General features: G+C 57.5%; 2 protein-coding genes across 16 annotated transcripts; one reads left to right on the top strand and one right to left on the bottom strand.

Moving 5' to 3' along the window:
- Positions 1–1,896: 1,896 nt before the first annotated feature.
- On the top strand, positions 1,897–10,868 carry ZYX (zyxin). 4 transcript variants are annotated; one of them, XM_022578985.3, is made up of 10 exons: positions 1,898–2,029; positions 2,160–2,373; positions 2,857–3,056; positions 3,207–3,299; positions 3,415–3,945; positions 8,038–8,158; positions 8,304–8,473; positions 8,644–8,822; positions 9,587–9,707; positions 10,291–10,868. In XM_022578985.3, the coding sequence occupies exons 2-10, from the start codon at positions 2,172–2,174 to the stop codon at positions 10,393–10,395; spliced, it is 1,722 nt and encodes a 573-aa protein (XP_022434693.1). In that variant the 5' UTR covers positions 1,898–2,029; positions 2,160–2,171; the 3' UTR covers positions 10,396–10,868. The 4 variants fall into 4 exon arrangements, with proteins under 4 accessions (XP_089773410.1, XP_022434693.1, XP_089773409.1 ...); XM_089917284.1 differs by lacking the exon at positions 3,207–3,299 and having other exon boundaries at positions 1,897–2,029; XM_089917283.1 differs by lacking the exons at positions 1,898–2,029; positions 8,038–8,158 and having other exon boundaries at positions 8,622–8,822.
- Positions 10,869–11,035: 167 nt separating this feature from the next.
- On the bottom strand, positions 11,036–26,223 carry EPHA1 (EPH receptor A1). Of its 12 annotated transcripts, XM_022578949.3 has the most exons (18): positions 26,047–26,214; positions 24,949–25,016; positions 20,468–20,749; positions 19,068–19,476; positions 18,449–18,604; positions 17,782–18,126; positions 17,530–17,657; positions 17,158–17,308; positions 16,511–16,607; positions 16,218–16,285; positions 15,256–15,381; positions 14,206–14,391; positions 13,984–14,045; positions 13,658–13,864; positions 13,335–13,484; positions 12,880–13,073; positions 11,373–11,528; positions 11,038–11,289 (listed from the first exon to the last, which is right to left on the bottom strand). In XM_022578949.3, the coding sequence occupies exons 1-18, from the start codon at positions 26,126–26,128 to the stop codon at positions 11,211–11,213; spliced, it is 2,946 nt and encodes a 981-aa protein (XP_022434657.2). In that variant the 5' UTR covers positions 26,129–26,214; the 3' UTR covers positions 11,038–11,210. The 12 variants fall into 12 exon arrangements, with proteins under 12 accessions (XP_089773408.1, XP_089773400.1, XP_089773403.1 ...); XM_089917274.1 differs by having other exon boundaries at positions 11,037–11,289; positions 11,373–11,606; positions 16,218–16,607; positions 19,047–19,476; positions 26,047–26,216; XM_089917277.1 differs by having other exon boundaries at positions 11,037–11,289; positions 16,218–16,607; positions 19,047–19,476; positions 26,047–26,215.
- Between the last annotated feature and the right edge of the window lie 1,244 nt (positions 26,224–27,467).

The raw sequence follows: 27,467 nt of genomic DNA, 5'->3' as shown, positions 1-27,467 counted from the left end.
CATGCTTGTGGCTGTGAGAAATACCAGTGACAAAGGCAATAAAACACCAGAGAAAAGAAAGATCAGTGGGGTCTGAGAAGGAGACAAAGAGGTAGTCTTAGGTGTGATTAAATATTTGATCAAGTTGAAGGAAGGAGACGGCATGCATAAACCAAGGCCCGTGAGAGATGTGCCTGGAAACCTGGAAGGGGACATATAGGGAAAATGGCCTTAGGTTAACCTGTCAGAACTGCGAATTGAATAATAATACTGGGTATTACACAGCATTTTCGGATATGATATTGCATTTATTTCTTTATATAATTCAATGAGGTACGTGTTTTAAATATCATCACTCTTTTATACACGGAGAAAATGATGCGGAGAGAACAAAGAGACTTGTCCCTCAGTTTGGGCACTCCAGCTGCCTCACGTTGCTCTCCTGTACCCAGGGTTGCTTCACCTGACACCAGGGTGGAGAGGAATGAGCTCTGACATCAGAGCCCTCAAAGAGCCACAGTTCTAGTCTAGATCCTGCAGCTTACTGGGCGTGACCCTGGGCCCACCTCTTAAGTTCCCAGCCTGTTTTCTCATGGTAAATGTAAGGAGTGAGTCTGGACAATCTCTAGAGCGTAGCGCAGATGCTCGTTGACCGTAGGATGTAGCCAGTTTGGAAGGAAATACTGAGTAGAGTGTGCACGAGGGGACTGCCTTAGATGGCAGTGAAGTCTGGCAGGACAGAGTGAGAGAAAAGGAAGCGTCTGAGGGTGATAACGCTGGACTTACAAGCCAAAAGGCCATGTGAATTCATAGTTTGTAGGTAGTGAGTGTGGAAGAATTCAGGAGGCAATTCGGTAAGTTTCCATGTTCAATTAAAAAAAAGACAAGAGAAAGAAAGAACGAACCCAGGTTTGTCCCTTTCCTGTGACCTAGGGCACAAGAAGGCTGAGGAATCCGTTCGGACCAATGGGGGGCTCCACCGAGCGCAGTCTCCGAATCCCCCGAGGGCCGCCCGGCCGCGCACCGCCTCCTCGAGGGGTGGGTCACGGTGGGCGAAAAAGGACGGGCGCAGACTGGCAGCCCGCGCCCATGTCCGTTCTCCCCCGCCCCAAGCGCGCTGGCCGCTCTCGCCTCCGCCCCGCCCTCCCACCTCCATTGCCCGGCCCCACCCGCCGCGACTCTCCCTCCTGCAATGTTTAACCGATCCGCAGGCGGGTCGCGGGTGATGCGAATTCCTCGAAGCCTTAAGTAGCTGCCCAGGATTTGAAGTTAGGATCCCCCAAAGGATCCTTGAGGTTCGTGCTCACACCGCCCACCCCTGCCCCAGGGCACAGAGGGCCTAGGGGGCCGTAGGCGGGGAGGACGCCCCCCACTCACCATCCCCGTCCACCTAGGAGCCCAGTTCCATCCCAGTCCCGCCTGTCTGGGCTGACCCGGAGGGGATTTGGGGCGCGGGGCTGGCGGCTGGTTGGGAAGGCGGAGGAGCCGCTGGAGGTGGCGGAGGCAGGTAACTGCAGGCCCGGAGAGGAGGGGGCTGGGCCGGGGCGGAGGCGCCACCGGGCTGCTTGGGCACCTCTGGGGCCCCCGCCCGACCTCCGCCGGCGTAGCCCGGAGTGGGGACGGTGAGTCAGATCTCGGGCACCCGCGGGAGTGTGGAGGGGGTCAAGTCAGGAAATGACATCAGAGGCCTGTGTTTGGGGAGGGGCGGTCCGTGCCCGGCCGGGGCGGCGGGGGCGGGGGGGGGTGGCGGGGGCGGTGGGGGGGTGGCGGGGGCGGGAGGACCTTGCTGAAGCCTCCGGCCCCGGGGCAGGATCAGGGCCCCTTCCTGGGGGAGTTTCCTGCCCCGTCCGCCCTCCCCGCCTCTCCCCGCCCCCTCCCCGGGCCGCTCCTTGTATGGTCTCGGCGCCGCTCTCTCCCCGCCCTCTCCCTCCCTCCCTCTTCCCGCGTCCCTCCCCGCCGGGCTGGAGGCGGCTCGGGACCGGGACGCAGAGTCCGCGGACCCGGCTGCGAGGCGGCTACCCGAGACGCGGCGCGCACGCTCCGACCCGCGGTGAGGCGCGGGGAGCCGCTCCGCGGCCGCCCACGGGGTCGGGAGACGGGGGCGCAGAGGGGAGCCGGGCCGGCGAGGGGGTCCTCTGCCCGGCTCGGCGCTGCGTAACCCGGCCACCCACCCCCCGCAGCACGGCCTGGCCATGGCGGCCCCCCGCCCGCCTCGCGCGATCTCCGTCTCGGCTCCAGTTTTTTACGCCCCGCAGAAGAAGTTCGGCCCGGTGGTGGCCCCAAAGCCCAAAGTGAATCCTTTCCGGCCCGGGGACGGCGAGCCTTCCTCGGCCGCTGGGGCCCAACGCGCACAGATGGGCCGCGTGGGCGAGATTCCCCCGCCGCCCCCGGAAGGTATGTGGCCGAGCTTGGGGGCTGGACCTCGGCGGGCGCCGGCCTGGGGGGAGTGGTTTCGGGAATTTGGGGATGTCTGGAGAGGTCGCAGCGGAGGAGGCTGGGCGCAGCCACCGAGTCCCGAGCAGATGTTCTTACCTCATCGTGGAGCTCATGGCTGGGGGCCAGGGCTCCTGGGACTGTTCCAGGTCCCCCGCCTGGGGGTGGGAGGCGGGAATGTGGGGCACGAATCTTCCCCTCGGGGTCCGTTTTCCGAAGTGTAATGGGAGATGTACCACTCCTCGGCAGAGCCCCGGCCTTTCCTGACCCAGTGCTCCCAGGGCGTCCTGCGCCCAGCCCCCCACCCCGTTAACTTCCCGTACGCTCCAGGACCCTCGAGAGAGTTATTGGGTTAGGGGTTAGAGCTGCTGCTTCAAGGAAGGGAACTTGAAGGAAGCGTAGAGGGGTCCCTGCTGACTGCCCTCTCTCTCCTTCCAACACCAGACTTTCCCTTACCGCCTCCTCCTGTGCTTGGGGAGGCCGACGACGCCGAGGGCGCTCTGGGAGGTGCCTTCCCCCCTCCCCCTCCCCCGATCGAGGAACCGTTTCCCCCTGCGCCTTTGGAGGAGGAGATCTTCCCTTCCCCACCGCCTCCGCTAGTGGAGGAGGGAGGGCCTGAGGCCCCCATACAGCTCCCACCACAGGTATGGAGGCCTGGGAGAGGCAGCTACAGTGGACACCCCAAGGAAAGGAGAGGAGGGTCCTCTCCGCTGACCTCCCCGCATCTCTGCCCTCATGGGGGGTGGGGTGGCAGTGGAGAACTGGGATGGGTGCTCTGACCCCTGACCCTCTAGCCCAGGGAGAAGGTGAGCAGTATTGATCTGGAGATCGACTCTCTGTCTTCGTTGCTGGATGACATGACCAAGAATGATCCCTTCAAAGCCCGGGTAAGGGGCAGGAGAGTAGGAAAGGCAGGGCAGGGAGGAAGGGCATGGGGATGGAGTTACGGAGGGCAGTAGCCTCTCTAAGGCACTTCTCTCTCCCCTCTGCCTTCCCTTGCAGGTGTCATCTGGATATGTACTCCCACCGGTCACCACTCCATTTGTTTCCAAGTCCAGTTCTAAGCCTGCAACTGGGGGCACAGCACCCCTGCCTCCCTGGAAGTCCCCTGCTAGCTCCCAGCCTCTGTCGCAGGCTCAGCCTCAGAGCCAGACACATTTTCACGTGCAGTCCCAGCCCCAGGCCCAGGCCCAGGCCCAGGCCCAGCCTCAGGTCCAGCTGCATGTCCAGCCCCAGCCGCAGCCTGTGCCTTTGGCTAACACCCAGCCCCGAGGTCCCCCTGCCCCATCTCCAACCCCTAAGTTTTCTCCAGTGACTCCCAAGTTTACTCCTGTGGCTTCCAAGTTCAGCGCTGGAGCTCCAGGTGGACCCGGGTCACAGCCCACTCAGAAGTTGGGGCCCCCTGAAGCTCCCTCTTCCACTGGCACAGGCTCCCCTCAGCCCCCCAGCTTCACCTATGCTCAGCAGAAGGAGAAGCCCCAAGTGCAGGAGAAGCAGCACGCAGTGCCCCCGCCGGCTCAAAACCAAAACCAGGTGAGGGAGGGTGGGAAGACCAGGCTGACACCAGGGGGCTGGGGGCAGGGCTAAGTCAGGAGCCCGAGAATGAGGAGGAAGGTGGTCCCGGAAAGTGGGGTGGGTGTGGGGTGGTGGGATAGGAGTTTTCAGCCTCTGCGGTTGGAATGGTGGGACAGTGGCAAGAGGAAGCGCTTCTGGAGGAGAGCCTGGCAGGGTCTGGGGCTGGGTGGGGCCCGACTGGGAGTCAGGGGGAGCACACAGGCTCTGAGTTAGGAGGAGGATTTGGTCGACCTTCCCTTGCGCCCTGTCCCAGAAAGTTGAAGAGGAGGGATGAGATCATCACCAGTCCAACTTCAGATCTTCCCCCTTCTTGGAGTCTTGAGTTAATCTCTGCTCCTCTGAGTGCTTTCACTGCCTGAGGGCCCATCTGGTGATAAGAGTCACTGGTAAACACTGGCTGAGCCAGCCAGCTTCTGCTCAGTGCCAGGCACTGTGCTCTGTACTCGGGAGGGAAGAGATCGCAAAGAGGTTGAGCCCGAGGGCGTCAGTGGACCTGGGATAGAATTGTGGCTCCCAAGACCCCAGGCAAGTTAGGTGAACTTTGAGCCTCAGTTCACTATCCATCCTTAACGGTGGTTGGGAAGATTAAGTGAGCTGAAGTGTGGAAAGTGCTGTGGGTCTGTATCCAGCACACGGACGCCCAGCGCAGAACAGCTATCACTCCTGCCTTCCAGCTCAGGAGGCTGCTCTTCTGGGTTGAAGGGACCCTGCCAGTCATCTATCTAGTCCAACCAGCCACGGAGTTAACTGACCGCATGGATGTCTGTGTGTGTACAGGCACAGGGTAGGAAGAGATGCCAAGTGCCAATGAGTTTTGCAGAATCCTGTGTTACAGGAACTCCAAACAGGGAGCCAATGTTGAGGCTGGGAAGTTAGGAAAAGGCATCATGGTGCTACTGTGCCTTGAAGGCTGGTGGGACTTAAGAATCCAGAGAGGAGAGGGACAGGCATTCGGGTGGGAACAGCATGAACAAAACTCAAGGGCACAGATACACCAGGGGTGTCTGGAGGATAGCAAGTGGAAGGTCCCTGTGGGGAAATTACAGAGCCGTGCTTAGAGAGGTGGGAGGGCGCTTAGTGGGAAGGAGATGAAATAGCACACCCAGGGAGCCAGTGGGTCCTGGAGAGGCAGTAATGATTTTTGAGGTGGTGTGTGTCTGGGTGGGGAGGTCTGGTGACAGCCGTGCTTTTGGAAAAGTTTTTCCAGCAGAGGTGTGGCCTAGACGCAGGAGGTCAGCGACGTGTGGGGATTCACTCCTGGGCGGCAGTAACATTAGTGGAAATGAAAAATAAGGCCCGGAGAGGAGAGCTTTTACAGAGGAAGAGCCTCCAGGCTCAGTAACTGACACAGTTGCGAGAGGAGGGGGAGGGGTTAAAAAAAAAAAAAGCCCTGGTGTGTTGGGGAATGACAGTGTTGCTGACAAAATAGAGAAGTCCAGAAGGGGAAATGGTGTGGACCGGAAGAGGTGGGTCCAGCTGTCAGCATGTTGAGCAACAGGTTCCAGGAGGACCTTCTTTCAGCTGGAACTGTCATTCAGTTAGCAATGGGGGATGGGGTGGCAGGAGAGGGCCTGGGCTTGAGGTGCGCATATGTGCGTTGGTTGTGTGTGGTGATACTGAAGGCCCGGGGACACTTACACAGGAGGGGCCGGGTCCCTGGGAAGAACCTTGGACCAGGGGGAAGAACGGCAGGAGGAGGAGAGTCACAGGTCGGGGTGGCATCTCAGAGAAGAGGATGATGAAGGCCGGAGACTGGATGATTCGGAAGCCATGTCCTGTGGTGGGGACAGAGTTGAGCAGGGAGTGGATGGTGAGAAAATGCAGTTGCCAGAGAGGCCTGTTCTCAGAGGTTGGCAGGGAGAGGAAGGCGCGCGCGCGTGTGTGTGTGTGTATGTATGTGTGTGTAGGGCTGACAGTAGGGGAGGAGGGCTCAGGTATGGGTGGGAACCAGGGGGGAGAAGCCCGTGGAAGAGGGGTTCTTCTGCCTGAGAGCGGGGAGCAGAGCACTGCTGGTGACTGCCCCGCCCCCAGGGCTTTCCCAGCCCAGAGACCCTGGACGGTGTGGCCTCAGTCTTGGGCAGAGAGGAGCGAGAGGGAGCTCGAGCCGGCCAGCTCCCAGCTCCTCGCTCACGTAGGAGGTGAAGTCATCCGTGAGAGCCAGGGCACGACGACGCAGTTGGGGGCTGGAGGAGATGCAAGGGTTTGGAACAGCTGCCATGGGGAAGGCGACTGGGAACCCACAGGAGCCAAATACCAGGCAGCCGAGCTGAGGCTGGAGGGCTGGAGGGCGCTGCCGTGTTTGGTGAACTCCCTCTGCAGCATTCAGGGATCTCTCCACCTACTTTCCGCAGTTGGGAGGCAGAAGCAGGAAGCGGGTGGTGGCGTGACCCAGGGTTGAGATTGGATCAGATAAGCGATGGTGGCTGAAGGTGGCAAGAGTGGCCATGAGAGCCTTGTAGGAGTCGATGGTCGAGGGGCTGGGCTTCAGGGGAGGCAAGCCAGAATGGCTGGATGCAGAAGGCGCGTGGAGAGGGTTGCGAGTCAGAGGAACCAAAGCCTTTCTGAGCAGGTTCGTTTAGTAGATGTGGATGGGAAAAGGGGGAGGAGGTGATGGTTGGGAGGTCACGCCCAGGGTCTTGGAGGCAGAGACCAATAAATCTCAGGTCCAGGGTGTCCCATGGTGGAAGGTGCCTGAGCTGGAGGGACGTTTGGAGCTGTTGGAGTTGCAGAGGTCTGAGTGCCATGCATGTTGAAGCTGGGACATCGGTGCTCGCAGGCAGAGAGGGAAAACAGTGGCTGGATTGGTGTGTCGGGGGGGAGCGTGGGTACCCAAGGAGGGCTGATGTTTAAATAGTTCATACTTCCAAAGAATGGAAGAGGCATTTAAGTGGCACCAGAGAGAAAGGGCTGGCTGTGTCCTCTTTGTCTGTCCCCGAGAAGGGATGACTGGGAGAGGAAAAGGTGAAGCTTACATAGAAGAGGGGGCTTTCAGGGGACTTACACAGTCAGCTACAGGCAGGAGGTAGCAGGAGTCCGTGGGGAAAATGGCTGAGAGCTGGAGCATCAATGGATCTGTGCTTCCCCGGGCGGATGCAACTCTCCATGCAGACAGGTGTGAGGGTGGTAGAGCCAGGGCTGAGGGGAAGGTGGCCACGGGAGGAGGGAGCTGGGAGGCTTTGAGTTCCGGGTGTTAGGGGAGTGAAGGCATGGGCAGGTAGAGCATTCAGTATCGGGGGCCTCGGTCCCGGGTGGACTTAGTAATGGAGACCCACCCAGCATTCCCGTGGGACCATGTCCTGGAAATGCTGCTACAGGCCAGACAGCCCCTGCAGCGCCTCCTCCCGGGAGATCTCAGGGTTTCTGGCACTGCCCCCCTAACCTCACCCCCACCCCCAGTCTCCAGCTGTCTCAGGATCCCCTAACAGGAGGGCTAGACTGGCCTAGAGAGTGGCCCTTCTCTGAGGCCTACTGGGGAGGGACCGGGGTCAGGTGGTCCAGGAACCCCCTCTAAGGAGGGACCCCAGGACCTCTTCCTGGGAGCTGCGGGCTGGGCTCCTGCAGACAGCCCTGGGGTTTAACCTGACTCCCGCCTGTGTTGTATCCTCACGCTGACAGGGGCTGCTCGGCAGCCGGCGGGACGGGTAGGTGTGTGCGCGCGTGTGGGTGCACACGCCATCGCGTGCCGGTCTCTTCACGGGGGCCATGTCCCAGCATGCTCTGTGGAGCTGGCGCGTGGCCTGGTGTGTTCAGTGCTTCGGTGACCCGCGCTGCTGTGTGCGTGGCCTGCGTCCGCTCCGTCCTTCTGGCCTGCCTGTGACTGCCCAGGGGCTCCGGGCAAAGCGGGTGGAAGTGTCGTCCTCTTCCCCTTCCTTGTGTGGTGCTGGGCCTTGGGGAGGGAGGACGAGCAGCCTTTTGGGTCCAGCCAACTTGAGTATCTGGGAAACGGGAGGGGAGCTGGTCCTTTTTGGAAGGAAGTGGGTGAGGCCGCTGGGGCGGGTCCTTGGAGGGCGTGACCCTTCAGAGAGTGTGAGGAAAGTGTTGGGGTTGCAGGTGCGCTCCTCTGGGGCCCCAGGAGCCTTGACTCTGAAAGAGGTAGAGGAGCTGGAGCAGCTGACACAGCAGCTGATACAGGACATGGAGCATCCTCAAAGGCAGAACGTGGCCGCCAGCGGTGAGCCCCCGCCCGCCCGCAGGGACATCTCCTCCGTTCCCGTGCTTTCCGCTGTCTGTGGTTCCACTCCCTACCCAGGCCAGCTCAGCCCCTGCAAGCTTCATGCCCTTCGTCCCATTCACTTCCGTCTTTGCGGCTTTCCCAGAGTCCTGTGGCCGGTGTCACCAGCCCCTGGCACGTGCTCAACCCGCGGTGCGCGCTCTGGGGCAGCTGTTCCACGTCGCCTGCTTCACCTGCCATCAGTGTGAGCAGCGGCTGCAGGGACAGCAGTTCTACAGCCTGGAGGGGGCGCCGTACTGTGAGGGCTGCTATACTGTGAGTCAGGGTCGGGCTGGGGACACCCGGGGCTCAGGCCGGGGGGTGAGGGGGGGTGGGGGGGTGGGGGGGGTGGGGGGGTGGGGGGGGGCGAGCATGGGGCAGACGTGCCCTGGCAGCCAGCCCGTGGGTGCCAGCTCCCTGCCAGCCTCCTGCTGCTGCCTCCTCAGGACACCCTGGAGAAGTGCAACGCCTGTGGGCAGCCCATCACTGACCGCATGCTGAGGGCCACAGGCAAGGCCTACCACCCGCAGTGCTTCACCTGTGTGGTCTGCGCCTGCCCCCTCGAGGGCACCGCCTTCATCGTGGACCCGGCCAACCGGCCCCACTGCGTCCCCGACTACCACAGGTGAGGATCCTCCACCCCCCGCCAGGCTCTTCTCTGGGCGCCAGCCCCCATATTTCTGGGAGCCAGGCTGCCCCCTGACCCCAAGACGGCTCCAAACCCCTGGACTTGCTTCCTGTCCCCGCATCCTGTCTGTAGACAGCAGATACCAGTTCTTTTGGACTGAGCTGTCCGGCGGCCTTTGGCCTGGATAGCGAGTCTTGCTGCTGGCTCGTCCCCCTCCCCTGGCCCGTGGCTCTCTTTATGTTGGGTGTGGTCTTGCATGCAGCACTTGTGCTGCAGTGACATCACCTCACACACGGGCTGGGCTGGATTCTAAAAGTCCCTTTGGAGATCAGCTGTTTGGAACTCGGGTTTCCCCTCAGAAACGGTGTTTACAAGGTGGCGACTTGCTCAGGCCACTGGCAGAATCCCGTGATGTAGCTAAAGGGCGGGAGCAGGGACGCTGCAGACTCGGATTCCCACCTCTGAGTGTGTGGGAGGTGTACGTTTCAGGGCTCCACATTGGGTGGCCAGCATGTCACACCCCTCTGTGCCCCTCAGCAGTTGGGCAGAGGCAGCCACGTGGTGCGGGGTAGGCGAGGGGCAGGGTTCCAGGTGTGGGGTCCCAGGTATGGGATCCTCTGGGGGTGCTTTCTGCAGGAGCTGCAGGATGGGTGTGGCGGGGGGTAAGGACCAGTCTGCTATCTCATTTCCCTGCACTCTTGGGGGCAGCGCCGGTGCCCCTCGCCCCCATTCTGACTCGTACCCGGCTCTCTGCCCCGCAGGCAGTATGCCCCCAGGTGCTCCGTCTGCACAGAGCCCATCATGCCCGAGCCTGGCCGAGAGGAGACCGTGCGTGTGGTCGCTCTGGACAAGAACTTCCATATGAAGTGCTACAAGTGTGAGGTCGGCCATCACTCCGGCCCCCTGGGGATGGGAGGTGGTGGGACGCTGCTCACCAACTGAGCGATGGACAGCGCTGGGCCCTGGAGTAAATCAGTGCTGCAATTTTGAGGGTGGACAGAGACGGCATCCACGCCCGCCCAGCAGAGATGCTTCCCTGTCACTGCAGGACAGCAGGGTGTGGGTCCTCTGTGAGGTCACTGAGTTGCCGATAAACCAAGAAAGGGGACCGACCGATGGGAGGGGAGCGTGTTGTTTTGTTTTGGTAGGGCTGGGGGTCTCAGTGAGGTTAAAGGAGAGTCAGAATAGAGGTGAGACAGGTGGGAGAGGCCGCACATCCTTTATTGGGGTGGGCGCCTCGGAAGCGGCTCTACCCACTGCCCGTCCTCCTGGGGAGAGTCCTAGGGGACAACAGTGAAAGTGTGGTGATGGAGGCGGGGATAGGAGTGGAGGCGGCTGTGATTTGGGGGACACAGACAACGAGAGCATGGCTGAGCCATGAAGCATCCGGCCTTCCTAATTTAAAGAGGGGAGGTGGGGTGCTTAGGGGGCCTCCCCGCCAGTGCACTCTTTTTCCTTCTCCCAGGACTGTGGGAAGCCACTGTCCATCGAGGCGGACGACAATGGCTGCTTCCCCTTGGATGGCCACGTGCTCTGCCGGAAATGCCACACCACCAGAGCCCAGACCTGAGTGAGGACTGGCTTCCTTCTTGACTGCAAATCCATTCCCCATTAGCAGACCACCCACAATGAGAGCACCTCCCCCCTTCACCCTCCCCACAGCTAATTTTTGATGTCGAGCCCCTCCCTCCATGCCGGACCCCACCCCAGTATCCCTTGTGCCCTGATCCAGGGCCCCACCCAACACGGCCTAGGGCTGCAGAGTCCCAGCCCTGGGGTCCAGTCCTCCCCGATCCTGCAGGGACCACCCACCATCGTCTAGGTACCCCACCTGAGGGGGCACCAGACTGAGCGCTGCTGCTTTCACTGCTGCACCGATGCCCTCAGCTGGCCCTTGAGCAGCCTCTTATTCTGCTTGCTGAGGGCCAGGAAACGCCCTGACCTGCTGGGAGGCTGGGCTGGGCTCACCAGCCTGGACGTTCCCACCCACCCCTGTCCTGCCAGGTTGTGGCTACAGCTACAAATAAAAGGTGTTTTCCAGAATTCTTAGCAGTTGACTCTTGTGCCTACAGCCCTTGAGGGTGAGATGGAGGACAGAGAGGGATAAAAACCCTGGGGTAAAGTTGAAAATTCAGCTTCTGTTTATTTACAAAAATATATATGTATATGTATATAATATATATTAAACCCTCCCCCAGCTCCCACAATTATCTTTTTACTTCTACCCGCCCCCCCCCCCCCACCGCCTTTTTAAAACAATAGGCTTCCTGGCTCCAGAGGCAGTTCCTCAGGGAAGGGTGGACAGCAGCGGCACCAAAGTCCTACAGGTCGAGGGACCGTGGTCCCATCCGTGCTCCCTGAGGACAGGGTGGGTGAGGGGAAGGCTCAGTCCTTGAACCCCTGAATACTGCAGAGAATGCGCTTCTGGTGTGCCGGCTGGGTGATCCCCATCTGCGCCAGGTCCCTGTGGGCAAGGAGAGGGAATCGGTGAGTCTTGGGCCTCAAACCCCAGCAGGCGTCCCCCGCCCGGGCCCCCAGGGTCCTCACTCGGCCGTCAGATCCAGCACACACTCCATGGTGTCCAGCCCGGCGGAGTGGAAGTGTAGGATGTAGCGTTTCATTCGGATGGACTCCAGCCATTCAGCCACGCTCCGGTAGGGGATCCCATCTGAGCCACTCAAGCTGGGCAAGCGAAGGGTCACCCTGTGGGACATGGGCTGCCTCAGTCCCATGCAGGGGGATGCAGGGCTTTCCTGAAACCGGCGCTCTGCCTCTGTGCATCTGCAGGCAGCATTCAAGTTGGCTGTCTGAGCACAGAGATTATCTAGACTTTGTGGATTAGCCCGGCCATTGTCAGTGAACCCACTTCCTGGCCGGTTTCCTGGCAACAGCAATGGGCAGGCTGACAGTCCCGCTGCGCTGACAGACCTGGGGCAAGCAGCAGCCTTGCAGGTCCAAACGGAAGGTACCACCAGCCCACGTGCACTGCAGTGGCCAGCTTTGGGCAACCGATGGGGGCCAGTAAAGACATGAAGTATCAACTATCCCAGCTGAGAGGAAGCAGGGAGACGAGGTGAGCAGAGGCCCTGGAAGGCCAGTGTGGTCTCGGCTTTTTTCAGGGTGGCCCCCCGAGTTCTGGGAGCAGGCCCCTGCTCGCCACCTCCAACCCTGGCTGTTATTCTTGCACTCTGACACCCACAATACAATGAGTGTTCCTGTCCTAAAGCCAGCCAGAGCCAGAAACCATTAGTAAAGTAAATCTGCTGGGGGAAAATATCCAGCATTCCAGAAAGATTAGCACATGCGGTCTCCAGTGTATAAGGGAGCTGTGCTCCAAAAGATAGTTCCAAAAGTTGGAACTCGGAGCACATTTTCTCCCAGAAACAAGGTTATATATGGTGGTTTGATACAGAGGCCAGCACGCCAGGGCTGCTTTACCCGATAAAGCATTTGAAGCCTTGCCCGTCTCTCCCATCTTACCCCCCCGCAAACAGTTGATTCTCCATATTCTGGCAGTGTTTTTGGTAAAACGCAATGATCATGTCCCTCCCATGGACAGACAGTTTTAAAAACTTGGTCAGTAGTTCTCTAGGCTCAGGATAAAGTCCAAACTTCTCTGCACCCTGCGCTATTTGCAATTGGCATGCCCTCAGTTCCCCAACCCTTGCTGGCTACAGGATCCGGGCGCCTTCCCAGATCCCACAAGGTTGCCCCTCTCAGTCACGACACGCATCCCCCGTCTACCTCTTGTCGGTTTCTCTGTCTTCCCTGCCCCATTCTAAGTGACCAAGCTCACTGGAGCGGGTATCAGGCTGGCAGCTGCTTGTATGTACTTTGCATCTTAGCGTGTTTGCTTCCCCTCTTCCATCCAACCAGAGCTATCGAGGGCGAGACACCGCATCTCCTCCATCAGAGCGCTGTCTTCCCAAAGGTGCAGATTTTTGGCTGCCTCCTATGCCTGACTCTGTTGGGAGCTTCACAGGCCCAGCGCTTGGTGGATGTGGCCAAATGTCCATTCCCGTTCTCCTAGATCTGCCCTCCCCAGGGTGGTTACCTGGGATCAAAGTTGGCAATGGATCGCAGGGAGTGGGGGTTGGCATGCAGATGCTCCAGCTGTGCCTTCAGCTGGTGGAAGGGGGGCCGATGGGCACAGTCATGGGCCCAGCAGTTCTTCATGAGTTCATAGAGGCGGGCAGGGCAGTCCACGGGCGGGGGTAGCCGGTACCCATCCTCAATGCTCTTCATTACCTGCAGCGAGGAAGAGGGTAAGAAGCTAACCCGGCAGGCCACGAGGAAGCTCTGTTCACACGAGATCATTGTAGTGGAGCCTCTAGACCCCCTGACCAGGATGGCCATAGTCAAGACAACAGGGCATGAGGTGAAGGGGACAAGAGTGGATAGGAATGCAGACAAACTGTGGGTCAGAAAGAAGAAATGAGGCCATTGGCAGGAAAGGGCTGTGGAGGATTTGGGGAGGGGATGAGATGTGTGAGAAACACCTGGGCTCACCTCCTGATTGCTCATCTCCCCATAGGGCTTGTCCCCAAAGCTGAGCACCTCCCACATCACGATCCCAAAGCTCCACACGTCGCTGGCCGTGGTGAAGATCCGGTGGGCAATGGCTTCGGGGGCTGTCCAACGGATGGGGATCTTTCCTCCCTAATAGGGCACGTGGGGCAGAAGGCTGATGTGTTTCAGGGCACAGAAGTGCATGGGAAGTTATTGTGTCCACATGAGCATGCATCGTGTACTGTGTACATACTGACTGTATGCACGGCATGTAAGTGTGTGTGTGTGTCTGAGTGTGTATGTGATAAGTACAAGGCTCTAACCTGGGTTTCATAGGTGCCATCAAAGTTGTCCAGGAGGCGGGTCAGGCCAAAGTCAGACACCTTGCAGCACAGGTCCTGACTCACCAAGATGTTCCTGGCGGCCAGGTCCCGGTGGACATAACTGTGGTCACTGAGGTAGTTCATGCCAGATGCTATGCCCTGCAGCATGGCCACCAGCTGCCCAGGGACCAGCTGGTCCTCCCGTTCCTGCAGCAGGGAGTGGGCAAGTTAGGGGATAGGCTGGGTCTCCTCTTTCTGGACCCAGAGCCAATGCCCAGGGCTCCGTGGCTCATCCCCCTTCCAAGCTGGTCCTCCGCCCTCCTTACCCTCAGGAAGGCATCCAGGGCTCCATTCTGCATAAACTCCGTGATGATCATGATGGGCTTTCCTGAGACACAAAGCACACATCACACGGCAGCCTCCACCCCGTCTCCACCCAGAACCACACTTCCTGCCTCTGACAGCACATCTCCCTCCACTTCCGGCGGCCTCACCCCTCCTCTACCACTCCCTCCCCGCACGCTCTTGGACACCACCCCTCGTCGTACTCTTTGTGACAACGCCTTCCAGGTGCAGAATGTGCGGGTGGTTGAACTGGCCCATGATAGTTGCCTCTCGAAGGAAGTTCCACCACTGGCCATCGGGAGATGTGTCTTTCAAGGTCTTAACGGCCACAGTCTTGGCACCCTGGCTGGGGATTCTCAGGGACCCTCGATATACTTCCCCAAACTCTCCTGGGTGGAAAGAAAACAGGGTCATGGCCAGATGCATTGTCAGGCTCCCCAGGGGGACAGGCAGCGATATCTCCAGTCCTCCAGTTCCCTTTTCTTCTCTGGACCAGAGGATCAGAAACATGGTGTACCTTCCTCCCTGAGACAAGGGCTTGGCTGTACTTCCCAGGGCCAGGGGCCGGGAGTCTGGAACAGGAGTGCAGCTTTGCAAACTGTTCGGCACTGTCTCCCCAGTTAGCAGAGCTCTGATACTCAGGAGGTGCTGGGTGAGTGGGGGTCATGCAGTGGGGCTGGGTTCTGTTCATGAAGGGCAGGCTGGTCAGGGCCAGTACACAAGTGACCGGGGAGGCTGACCACTGCCGCCTCTCTTCCGCAAGCTCCTCCGGTCACTTGGCCACACAATCAGCAAAGACACTGCTGAGCTTTGTTCTCTGTTCAGATCCATTTTCCCTGGTGACCCAAGGGATCGGGGCAGCCCAAGGACACTGGGCCCCTGGTGGGGTGGAATGTGGGGCTAGGGAGGCTCTGAATCCCTCCCATGTTTGGGAACCATCTGAGAACAGCCTGAGCCTGGGCACAGCGACCCCCCTCCTGACAAAGATGATGCGTTTAACGCTCTTTATCAGAAATTCCATAACCACAAAAGCAGATGGTGCAGGAGGCGGGAGCTGCTCCAGGACACCTGATAAGGGGGTTAAAACATGAACACAGTGGTTGCAGGACACGGGGTAGAGCAGGGAGGAAACTCATCTGGGAGCTCTTGGGCCAGAGGAGAGGCCGGCTGGGCTCCACTGGGAAGGGCCGGAAGGAAGGGGCCTGCTGGCCGCTGTGTGCTGCCCCACAGGCAGAGGGGACCACAGGGCTCACCTTCCCCTATGACGGTGTCCACAACCAGCCAGGCCGGGTTGAGCTCCTGGGTGAAGTCCAGGGCTCCCTGGGCAGGGTCCTCATATGCCTGGAGGTCCACGTAAGGCTTCAGCCACAGCTTGTCCTCTGCGGGGAGAACAGAGAGGGCTCAGCCCAACTCCAGGGCTCAGGAGTACTGGGGGGAGGGGGAGGGAGAGGCCGGCAGACCCCGGTGCTCATTCTTCTGTTCCCCGAGGAGTCCTGTCCTGGCTGAAGTGAAAGACAGTCTCTATCCTCAGCAACGACGTCTGCATAGCGCAGCCATTCCTCCTGCTGTCTACATGCAAAGCTCGTGTGTCCTCACCATCCAGGGCCCAGAGCTGGGGCCCGGAACACAGACCCGAAAGCCGTGTTCACGGCCTCAAGTTACCCAATCGTCCCATGGCTCGTTGACCCTAATTCCTCGCCTCCCTCCCCCCCGCTGCTCACCGTACTCCCTCCGGTCACTCCCTCCGGTCACTCCCTCCGGTCACTCACAGCTCGTTCACATTCCCAGACAAGCCTCGCTCCCGCTCTGTTACTTGGACGGCCCCTAGACTCCCCCTTTTGTGGGGCACCTAATGAGGTGACCAGCAGGAAGCCCACATGCCTGGGAGGGCTTCAGGGAGCCTGCGGGCAGTCACCCTCCCAGCCAGCCTCAGCGCACAGACCCAGCCAGGGAGGATGAGGAAGGCTTGCCTGGAGCCCGGGTGCCGGTGCAGTGGCACCGACAACGAACGGGCGATTGCACAGAGCCTCCGGGGGACTGTCAGTACGAAGTTAATTAACCAAAGTTAATTAAGTAGCAAAACACAAGAGCCCTGGGGACGAGAGAGCCCACCTGTGCCCCCAGAGTTGTCCTAGCAAATGTGGGTCCCTTGGTCCCGTCCCAGTGGCGCCTCCCAACACACACATGTGTGCACACACAGGTGCTCCTGGCTCACCTCTGTCCCCATCAGCGACACAGTCACGCTGCCTCTGCCGCCTCTGGTGCCGTCGCCGCTGAGCTTTCCTGTGAGGGTTGGGGACCAGGTTCTTCAGGGGCCCAGGACCACCTCCGGGGCCCAAACGTGCTGCAGCTGATTCCCCCCAAACGGCAAGGGGTGGGGAGCGGGTGGTGCGGGGACACTTTGGTACTAGGGGGTGGGAGGGCTGCTGGGCTGCATGCAGCAGCTTCTGCCAGGGCAAAGGGACCCAGGGTGGTGGAAGCGGGGGGGTGGGGGGGCAGGAACAGCACCTGGAACGGAAGACAAGCGTTCCGAGAAGCAGAGCTACACCCAGCAGCAGCCCAAAGATGATGGCCACGATCTCTCCTCCAGTCACGACGCTGGAAACTATAGGCACGTGGGGTGAAGAAGTCTGGGGGTGCTCAGAGCCCCCAGGGATGATGGAGGCTGGCAGGGCACACGGTGTGTGTGTGTGTCTGTGTGTGTGTGTGTGGGAGGCGGTCTCTCGGTGGCTTTGGGTGTGCATTCCCCAACCAGGGAGATGGGTGTGAGCGTGGGTGAGAGAGCTCGCGGAAAGGGCCCCACCCAGGGAGCACCAGCTTGCTTGGTCTGTCAATGGACACTAACCTGAGGGGTTAGGAGATGGGACAGGATGCTGGCTGGCGGTATACAGCACCAGAATGTGTGTCTGAGGAGGAGGTGTGGTGTGACTCTGCATGGGGCCATCCGCCCAGGCAGCGTCTATGTGTGTGTGCCTGCGTGCCTGTGTGTGCCTGCGTGCGTGTGTGTGCATGTGTGTGCGCGCGTGCACGTGTGTGTGTGTGTGTGTGTGCGTGGACGAGGAAGGAAGATCACTGACTGGAACAGGGTCTGAGAAACCTCAGGGGGATGACAGTCACATGTGTGTTTAGGACAGAACACAGAGTAACCCACCCACCTGGTGGGCTGGTCCGAAACTCATGGTCAGGGGAGAAGGGGCCAGGGCCCAGAGGGGTCATCGTCCGGACTCTGACGGTGTACGTGGTGTCTGGCTGCAGTTCAGTCAGCAAGACCCGGGGCTCTAGAACCATCTGGTACCGTTCTTCATCCTGTGGATGGGGACTCGTGTTACCTGGGCCGTGCCAAACCAGACCTGGTGGAGGAGAAGGGCAGTCCTGGGAACACGTGTGAGGGGTGGGCTGCGGAGTGATCAGGGTAGGGCTTTTCAGAGGGCTCTGTCCTGAGAAAGCCACACGGTTCACTGCGGGCAGCTTTCTCCCATCCGGCGCCCCAGGAGAGGAACGCTGGAGGTGCTCCGCCGTGAGCTCACCTGGTTCAACACGTGCAGCTCGTAGCTGAGGTTCCCCCCGGGGCTGCGAGGCCGGGACGCCGCCCAGGTCAGCTCCAGCTGCCGTGGCGCCTTCTTCACCAGCCTCAGGGACAAGCCTGACAGGGTCACTGCGAGTCCAGAGGGAGGAAATCACTCAAGAAGCCTCTCCTTGCTTCCTGCTGGTCAATTTGTCCCTGGGGTTCTATGCCCTCCGGTCTCCTCCAGGCCCTGCTGGCCCCCCAGACCCCTCACCTGCATGCCCCATGTTGATGCTGAGGGAGGCGCTGGCGGGCTTGGAGGCACCCAGCTCCGACACTCCATTCTGGGCTTCAACGTTAAAGGTGTAGTTGGCGTCGGGCTCGAGGCCATCCACGCACACGGCGGCCGTAGTGAGCCCGCTGGGCCCCGGGGAGAAGCGCACGCTTCCCCCGCAGGGCTGGCAGGGCTCCCCGTCCAGCGCTGCTTCCCGACACTGAGAACACCCCACATCGTATCTGACATCCTCGCGTCCCCCCAGGTCTACTGGGGGCTCCCAGCGCAGGGAGAGCTGAGTCCCCGAAACAGAGAAGCTCAGGTTTCGGGGGACTGAGGGGGGGCCTGTGGGAGAAGACAGGCCATCAGTAGGAAGCAGCACGGCCCTCACCGGAGCTGCTGGCCCCTAGCCTTCTCCCAACCCCGATTCTCCAAGTCCTCCGCGGCCTTTGCCCGGAGATTCGATTCCTAGTGGGGAAAAGGTAGCTTAACCGCATCTCTGTGTTCCTCCAGGGAGAGCAGTGGTGCGCGTTTGGGGCCTTTAAGTGGCCGGCACCCTGGATGGTCCCTGATATCTGATAGGCTCTGGAAAGTTCGGACCCCAACACGGGTTAAGCCAAGGTCCTGCACCTTGTCACAGGCGGCCAGGCCCCGGCCCCGGACTCACGCGTGCATGCTGCGGCGGGGCCCTCCCCAGGAACGCGGTAGTGCCCGCTCTCGCAGGTGCACACGGTGGCCCCTTCAGACTCGGCTGTGCTGTGTTGAGGGCACTTGAGACAACTGGGTGTGTCCACGTCCGCCCTGTAGGAGCCTTTCGGGCAGGCTGGAGAGAGAATGACACAGAGCCAAGGTTGTCCAGTGTTTCACTGGGAGAATCACACCCCTCCTGCAAATCGCTTGTGCTGGGAACACCCCCGCGTGTGTCTCCCTAGGGCCTTGGGACACTCCGTTTAAAAATCACTGAGATGGGCTTCCCTGGTGGCGCAGTGGTTGAGAGTCCGCCTGCCGATGCAGGGGACACGGGTTCGTGCCCTGGTCCAGGAGGTTCCCACGTGCCGCGGAGCGGATGGGCCTGTGAGCCATGGCCGCTGGGCCTGCGCGTCCGGAGCCTGTGCTCCGCAACGGGAGAGGCCACAAAACTGAGAGGCCTGCGTACCGCAAAAAAAACCCAAAAAACAAAAACAAAACTGAGATGGAGCGTCGGCTTCCTTTCTTCCCTTGACACCCGGTAGACCCTCCCCCGAGTGGTCCCTCCAGGTTCTTACCACCTCTTGGAGTCTCCTTACCGAGGCAGCCCTCGACACCGCCGCTGCTGCCTTCCTCGTAGCCAGGCTCACAGTGGCACCGCCCCACTGGCACCAACCACTGGCCGTCGGGGCTGCAGTGCATGCGGGGTGCACCCGAGGGGCCAGGGGTGACGTGGGCGTGGGGCAAGCAGGTCCCTGCCACTTCGGCCAACCCGCCTGGTCCAGGGAGAGTGTTGGGGAATTGGGCCAAGCCGTGCACAGTCTCAGGGCAGCGCTGGTAGAAGACCCGGACAGACACCAGGGCCACACAGGCGCCCGGGTTGTGGAAAGCGAGGTAGAGGCCTCGGCGGGTCAGGTGGCCCAAGGAGCAGCGCTCCACGTTCAATTTCACGGCTCCAGACGCAAGGTCTCGAATGGTGAAGCTCTGGTCTGCAGCCACTGTGGTTACCTGGGAAGAAGGGTGGGGAAGAGGGAAAAATGGCAAAGTCGTGCTTCATTCCCACGTAACAGAAACGACTGTTTGCTTAATACTTTGCAGTTTACACAGGCATAAACAGAGGGTTGATTACACGGGAGCTACCGAGCCAAGCATTTGTATGTGCATTACACGGTCGAGTCCATGCAATAATCCTACAAGGCGGGATGCATCACCTTCCTCATTTGACAGATAAAGAAACTAAGGCTAAGAGAAGTTGAAGACCTCGAACAAGACGATACAGCTACTACATGGTGGGGCTGGGATTGGAGCCCAGCTGTGGGATGCTACAGCCCAGATAATTTCCACTATTCAAAGGTGTTCCCCACCTCAGTGCCAACGAGGTGATCAGTTATAAAGTGTGTCATCATTAATTTATTACTAATAACAAACTTTACAACAGCTGCTCTTTGGAAAAAAATGAGAGTCCATCCTATAATAATATGTTCCCTTCTCTTTTGCATTCCAGTATGTTTTCTTGAGTAGGAAAGAGAGGGAAGGGATTAAAAAGTAGCCTGCAGAGAACTGTCTTCCTACACAACTCTAGGGATACTCATGGGCGTGTGTCACACACGAATGTAGTGAGCATGGACGGAAAAGTCCAAATACCTCTCCCCTGCCTCCACCATGCCATGCTCTTATCTCAGTGGATGCTTGTAAAAGCCTCTCGAGTAGATGAGGCTGACAGTCATACTATTAATAATAAAATATTATTATCACTCCTTTAAGACAAGGAAAAACAGCCCAGAGAGGTTAAGTGACACGCCCCATGTCAGGACGCAACTGAAAAGGTGCTCAAATCCAGACCTTCTGGTTTCTAGTCCCACATTCTTTCCACTATTCCACACCTACGCTCTCTTCCTGTTTCTGCCACCTTCTCTTTTTCTGAGTGGAATGGGGTCATGGAAGGGAGTGGGGCAAGGATCAGTGTCAGGGCTGAAATGGCCCCGAGGGGTAGAAGTACCTTCTGGAACAGGGGCCGCCGGAGCTGAATGCCCACATCCTGGTCACTCTCCATGTACAGGAGGTTGAAGGTCTCTTTGCAGCCCAGAGGCCCAGCTTCCCCGGGGAAACTCTTGCAGTCCCGCACAGTGAACTGCAGCTCCACGTGGACACGCGAGGCCTCCTCCCCCCGGTAGATCCAACTGGAGCGAAGCCAGTGGTCAGTGTCTCTGCTTTCTTGCACTGGGCAGTCCTGGTACATGTACAGTGGCGTCCCGTTCAGTATCTGCTGCCCCTCGCTCCACTGCGAGAGGAAAACGAGTGTCAGCCTCCAAGCCATCATCACCTGTTCCCCAAATGCTCAATTTCTAGAATGGATGGCAAGGAAGCTGGTGTCAGAGATGCCCAGGTTCACGCTACTTGTCCTGCCCTCTCCCCACCCCACGGCCCCAGGATAGTAGGTTAAATGTTTAGGGTCGGAGATTTCTTCGGATATAGCATGGGCAAGACAACACCCCCTTGACGACCCCGGCCAGCTCTGGACCCTTCAATGAGCCCCTCCAACTGCAAGAATATGAGCACCATTTTTACCCTCAGCAGAGCTGTCAGGTACCCCAAAGGCAGATCTTTGTAGCAAAAGCTCATGCACAAAAACTTTCTGCCTATTTGTTCAGAGACGAGGAGACAATGTTTAATATTAAGGCCTCTGACCTTTGGAGGGTGAGAACAAGCATAAAACTCTTCTGTAGGTGGGAATCTCACTCTCTACAAAATTCCTTCCAGTTACAGCCACTATCAAAAGTAACAACGGGGGCTTCCCTGGTGGCGCAGTGGTTGAGGGTCCGCCTGCCGTTGCAGGGGACGCGGGTTCGTGCCCCGGTCCGAGAAGATCCCACATGCCGCGGAGCGGCTGGGCCCGTGAGCCATGGCCGCTGAGCCTGCGCGTCCGGAGCCTGTGCTCCGCTACGGGAGAGGCCGCAACAGTGAGAGGCCCGCGTACCGCAAAAAAGAATTTAAATAAAATAAAATAAAAATTAAAAAAAATCAACAACGGAAAGAGTTGGTTGGACCCCTAGATACCATCCAGACCATCCTTAAGTTCTTTTACATTTAATCTTAATAATAATAACGGCCAGCAATAATGTAGCGCTTACCATGGGCCAGTCACTATTCTAAGCACTTTCGATGAGGAAACTGAGTCACAGTGAGGTTAAAGGACACGTTGCCCAAGGCACCAGTTATTAAGAGGAGGAGCTGGGAGGTGCACCCAGACACTCTAAGTTCCAGAGTTTATGCTCTTAATCATTATGCCTCTATGTGCTTATTACAAAAAGTCAAAGAATGAAAACTTACATATAACAAGAAGTGAAAGTCCTCCCATCCACCCACCCATTCTTAACAACTTGGAGTAAAACTTTCCAGATCATTTTCAGTGCCTCTAGAGAAACATTTGAATGTTTTTTTTCGTGTGCGTGTGCTTTTAACATAATTTTAAAAAATATACAAGTGTTACTCTGTAACTTACTTCTTTTTTTTATAATGAATAAAAAGCCTTTGAAAGATGTCCACAAGAGTATATGGATCTACCTAATTTTTTTTAGCAATCCACAAAATAGTATCCCACTGTATGGATGTACCATAATCTATTTAATCATTCATCTATTGTTGGACATTTAAGTAACTTCTAGTGATTGTTTACTTTTTAAGTAAACATGTACAGATTCCTGTAAGATTTCTATAGACCTGCTGTATCAAAGGGTAAATATAGTACAAATTTTATAAGAAGATACTGCCAGACTGTCCTCCACAAAGGCTTTATCAATTTACACTTTCACAATGCAGGAGGGCGCATTTTCTCAAAAGCTCATCAACAGGGGATATTAATGAGCTTTTTACTTTTGGCAATCTTATGGACAGAACAGCTTCTGGCCATTGTAATGTACCTTTCTTTGAGGAGGAGGTTGTGCGTTTCTCTTTTGTTCATTGTCTATTTGTATTTTTATGCAGTTACGTATTTATAACTTTGCATTTGCTCGAAATGCATATTTCATATATTTTCTCCGTCATGCCATTTAATTTTGCTAATGATGTCTGTGATGTTGACATACTTTTAAAATTTTTACATAATACCATTTATCTTCTTTCCTTTTTGTGTTGTGTATTTTGCTTGGGAAGCTCTCCCATCCCAAACTTATAAAGATCTTCTATATTTCTCCTAACATTCTTTTAGGTTTGGTTTTTAGGTTTAGACTTTAATCTTCCTAGAATTAATTTTGTTGTCTGTAGAGTGTGAAGATGTAACTTTACCTTCTTCCTTTTTTTTAAAAAAAATTATGGACACCAAATTGTCAGTTTATTGACTAGTCTATACTTTCCACATTGATTTGCAATTCCAGTGTTATCACATACTAAAACCTCTAATATGCGGGTTTGTTTGGGGACTTTCTATTCTGTTCCATTGACCTGAATATTCTCGTGCAATGCCAAATGTTTTAATTATAATTGATGTACTGTATGGTACGTTCTGATATCTGGTAGGACAAGTTTCCTATTTCATTCTTCTTTTTTCAAAAGAATTCTCAGACATTCTTAAGTATATTCTCTGCCAGATGAACTTAAGAAGCTCTCAAATTCTATAAAATATTCCATTGATATTTTGGTTGCAACTCCCTTATTTTATAAAGAAGAGGCTGAGGCCCATAGAAAGTTCACTTTCCCAAGGGTTTTCATTGCTACTCGCAGCTTTGGAGGGTGAGAAAAAGCACCCTTAACTAAAGTCTGGGGTGGCATGGGGGCAGGGGCAGAAGTATATGTTGCTGTGAGGCATGTATTTTTGTACTACGTTAGGGAGTTCAAAGATCAGACAAGGGGTGTCCAGGCTTCAGTGATAGAAGACACCTAGAGCCTGTTCTTAGGAAGAAGCTGTGATGGGGAAGCCGGAGTGGAAGGCTTGGGGTGAAGGTCAGGCGGAAAGGTGGTGTGGGGTTCATGCGCAGCTCATTAGCTAGACCACCAGGGCTGCAGCTGGACCAGGGGCAGCAGATGTTCCCAGCTATGACTCCCAGCTATGACTCGCCTCCCCCAGTTCCAGCAGTGACAGATGGGGGAGAAGCAGCTGCCCAGGATCAGCAACAAGGATCCTTTCACTTACCGCTCTGGTTGCTGGCTGCTACATAGATACATCCTGGGGAGCGCGAATCTGAATGTGTGTGTATGTGTGTGTGTGTGTGTGTGTGTGTTTTGAAAAGATGGGGAGGGGTAGAGGGGGAACAAGGCAGACAGTGGGAATGTGACTGCTGCTGTCTCCTTGCTTTCCTAGTACAAAGCTGTTTAGCCTGAGCTGCAAAAGGGGCCTTGCTTCCACTGCAGCCCAATTAGGGAAGAGCTATTTGGGCGGGGTGGCAGGGGAGGCCTGTGGGAGCCAGCAGACGGACCTGCAGCCCTCACTGTGGAGTGATTAGCTGCTTTATGAGATGAGGTGCCTATCAGAGCTGGCCTAATCCAGGATTTTCTGAGCAGCCCCTCCTGTAGGATACATTATGGTTTAGCCTGTTCATTCTAATTACAGGCCACTCCATGGGAGAGCCGAGTGGAGCCAGGGCCCTAGGACTCCGAGGGAAAGAAAGCAAGTAACCCCAATCCCAGAAATACAGGCTGGATTCCTCCTGGAGTAGGAAAGAGAAAAGGGAACACCCAGAGAACAGGGTCTAGGACCAGAGGGAAGAGGCCTGAGGCCAGAGTCCTGGAGGCTGCAGCACCTGCGGAGGCTCCTGTGTTTCCAGGGCCAGCTCTGCTGAGTGACAGAAAGGTGCTCTATGGGACTCACAAGATCCTACCTCTGCTCACTGGGTCTTTGGAATATCCAATGAGGGAAGGGGCTTGAAATGCATGGTGTGCCTGGGCTGGGGAAGGCGGGGGAGGTGTCAAGGGCTGAGGGACCTCTAATGGGGCAGCTTTTAACTCTGGGAGAGTCAAAGACCCTTTGAAGAATTTGATGAAAACTCTGGTTCTCTTCTCCAGAAAAAAAAAAAAAAAGTCCACATACAGCTACACAACTTCGAATACTCTTTTATGGGGTTCCCAGACCCCCTGAAACCTGTCTATGCAACTCCATTGGGAGGGACAGACCTCAGATTGAGGACTCTCTTCTATGTTTGGGTCTCAGCTCTCAACCATCCCAGGGATGGTCCATTCTCTTCCCAGGAGGCGTCACTCGCATCTTCCCCCAGGTCCTCACAAGTATTCAGCCCTCCCTCGCTGGGGCAGGGAGAGGAGGAGCCAGGCTCTGAATCGGTCCCCATGGGGTGAAGCCTGACACCCACCCCCACAAGGCTCCACACATTCAGGAGGCTCTGATTCACCTCCCCTCCCCTCCCCCTCCCAGAGGAGACACTTCCAGTTTTTCCTGCTCTTTTCTACATTCCTCCACCCACCTCACCGCCCCATTTCACACTGGCCTTCAGCCTTGAGCCACCCTAGGTCCTTCCCTCCCCTGACACTTACCCCATCCTCTGGGGGATCCAGCAGCCAGCCCAGCTCTCCCTGTGCCTTGCTAGTATCCATCAGAGTGACTGAAGGTGGAGAGAAAGGGGGCCTGTCATCTCTGGGGGAGAAGACCCCCCGCACACGTGCAACCCACATTCCTCTTCCTGGGCCCCCCAGCCCCAAGGCTTCAGCATCCCGTTAACAGCTATGAGTTCCTGAGATTTAGGGGAGGAAACCGGCCCAGGGAGGAGGGGTGAAGGGCTACGATGATTAGTCTGTCTTCCTCCCGAGTGTGAAGGGAGGAAAGCAGAGTGGGGCAAGGGTTGGAGCGCTGGACCTTTGACCAAAGTCAACGCAGGAAGCGTTAGGAAGAGCAGCCCCAGAGAGGACGGGCAGCCTCTCAGTCAGTGGGGCTGGTGCAGCCTGGGGGACCCATGAGCCGCAGAACTGGAAGGGCGGATGGGCGAGAGAGGAGCTCAGCCTCTGGGGGTCATGAGTGGGCTGGGTGTGGACAGGGGACTTGGGAAGGGGGTCCTGGGTGCAGGGGCTCCCTCCCCCTGGCAAAGGGCCTGCCTTGCCCCTGATTGGGGGTGTGGACTGGGGGTAGAGACAGAGCGGAGAGTCCAGGAAGCGGGGGTAGTAGGGTCAGAGAGCCTGCAAGTGTCCACATGGAAGGCTTGACCCCTGCTTTCCGGAGCCCCTGCCTCCCGAGTCCTAACCCATCCCCCAGCGGCAGGTCCCTCTGTCCCCCAGCCTAGGTTGGCATAAAGCGACTTCCACTTCTGATTTCAGAGGGTTCAGATCTCTGGGTTGGGCGCCTGAGGCCGGGGCTGCCTGGGAATGAGGGGTCCCCACCATTGCTGGGGTAGGAGGTCTGGACGCTGCTTCCGCCAGAAACTCACTCCCCACCCCCAGGAGAAAACTGCTGGCCAGCAGGGGCGGGGGTGACTGACCAGGGAAAGCAGCTGTTTGGGGTTAAAGACCAAAGACTGGCCTGGCCAGTCGATCGCCTGGCAGCCGGGCAAAACAAGAGCGCTGGAGAGGGGCTCTTGGAGAGGGCCTCCTCAGGAATGCCGACTCCAGGAGGAGGGGGAGGGGCGGGGCGGGGGTCGGTACCTTCCATGGCGCGCGCCCCCGGGGGCAGCGGGGCGCAGAGAAGCAGCAGCAGCCCGAGCCCCAGGGGCCAGCGCCGCTCCATGGCACGGGGCCGGGACCTGGGACCGAGGCCCGGACGGCTGGGCCTGGGTGCGAGGACTGGGCGAGCAGGGCCGGCCGGACAGGGGCGGGGGGCGGGGCCAGAGCCCGGGGCGGAGTCCAGGCCTCACCTGGATCACCTTCTTAAAGGGACAGTAGGGCAGGAAGGAAACTTGTAAAACAGGTAATAAACTTCAAAAAGCGGAGGCGTCTTGACCGGAATGAGACTGCGGGCGCCGCCTAGTGGGTGGGATCGGGAATTGACTCACCCAGTGCTAATTCTAACCCCAAACCCAACCCTGTCTCGATCCAGCCTTTCGCCTAATTCTACCTCGAATTTGTATTCCTCCCTCTCCCTTTCTTCAGGGCCCAGCACTGTATTAGACACAGGGGAAGGCCGGGTAAGAGACACATCTTGACGTTCCCGTCGGGGAGGCCTGGATGACCATAATGCAAGGCGAGGTTGGTTGGCAGAGGAAGCAGGCCCAGCCGGGAGCACACTGAGTCTCCCGGGAGTAGACTGTGTGAGCCGGGTTTCGGTGGTAGAGATTGGGCAACACGCGAGCAAGGGCCTGAAGCCAGGGAGCCTCAAGGGGCCTCTGGGAGTGAAGGGACCAGTTTGACTGCTGGGGCTCAGGATTGTCTTGGGAACCAGGCAGAAAGACAGGTGTGGGCCGGGGCAGGGAAGGTCTCGGTAAACATGTTAAGGAGTTTGAACGATACCATGCCCTTTACGAAGCAACATGAGAAACTGGTGAGGGCTTCCGAGCGCGAGTGGTAGAGAAGCTAGTGGTGTAGACCCACGGCCCTCCCACCTGTTGGGGACTGGCTTCCAGTATACTCGATACATGTTTCTTCAGTTTCTACCCTGCGTGCAGCAAGCTTTGAAAGCTTCAGAGAAGAGTACGACAGTCTTGGCCCTAAACAAATTGTTGTCTGAGGAGTGTCGGGGGCCAGGGCGTAAAGCAAGCACACAGATGGCTAAAATGACAGGTAGGAGAGGACCCCAGCAGAGGTGCAAATCAGGGGTGACAGTGGCTCCAAGGGGAGTGATCATCCACTGAGGAACGGCGGCCAGCTCCACTCCTGGGGCCTCTCCTTCCTACACCCCTCTCTGGCTCCATCTCATTTGGGTGAATTATTCATAGTTTTTCTATCATTTAAATTGTTGCGTGTTTTGGTCACCCTGGAGGAAGGGAGGTGATGTGTCTTAGGTGCTTATTTTATTTTCAAAAATTAATCCTTCTCGTGTTTCTTTTTTTATATACAGATAAGTATAAGAAGAAAATGGCTCATAGTTTCCCGGCCCAGACTAGCCTCACTGGCATAAATAAATAAATGTA

Source organism: Delphinapterus leucas, chromosome 9, assembly GCF_059928025.1.
Source record: "Delphinapterus leucas isolate spDelLeu-1000000601 "Yukka" chromosome 9, BTC_Dleu_Yukka2, whole genome shotgun sequence".
Classification (NCBI taxonomy): domain Eukaryota; kingdom Metazoa; phylum Chordata; class Mammalia; order Artiodactyla; family Monodontidae; genus Delphinapterus; species Delphinapterus leucas.
Note: the sequence above shows the minus strand (reverse complement) of the source record. Positions and strands in the feature narration are given on the sequence as shown.

Bases quoted from the DNA above. Each gene is read 5' to 3' on its own strand.
- ZYX (XM_022578985.3), top strand. From the start codon at position 2,172: ATGGCGGCCCCCCGCCCGCCTCGCGCGATCTCCGTCTCGGCTCCAGTT. The intron at 8,159-8,303 runs GTGAGCCCCCGC...CGGCTTTCCCAG, and splicing joins GCAGAACGTGGCCGCCAGCG to AGTCCTGTGGCCGGTGTCAC. The intron at 8,474-8,643 runs GTGAGTCAGGGT...CTGCCTCCTCAG, and splicing joins ACTGTGAGGGCTGCTATACT to GACACCCTGGAGAAGTGCAA.
- EPHA1 (XM_089917272.1), bottom strand. From the start codon at position 26,128: ATGGAGCGGCGCTGGCCCCTGGGGCTCGGGCTGCTGCTGCTTCTCTGC. The intron at 19,477-20,467 runs GTACTTCTACCC...CCTTCTTCCCAG, and splicing joins GGCGGCCCCTGTTCCAGAAG to GTAACCACAGTGGCTGCAGA. The intron at 12,046-12,879 runs GTAACCACCCTG...GGCTGGCTTTAG, and splicing joins ATTGCCAACTTTGATCCCAG to GACAGGAACACTCATTGTAT.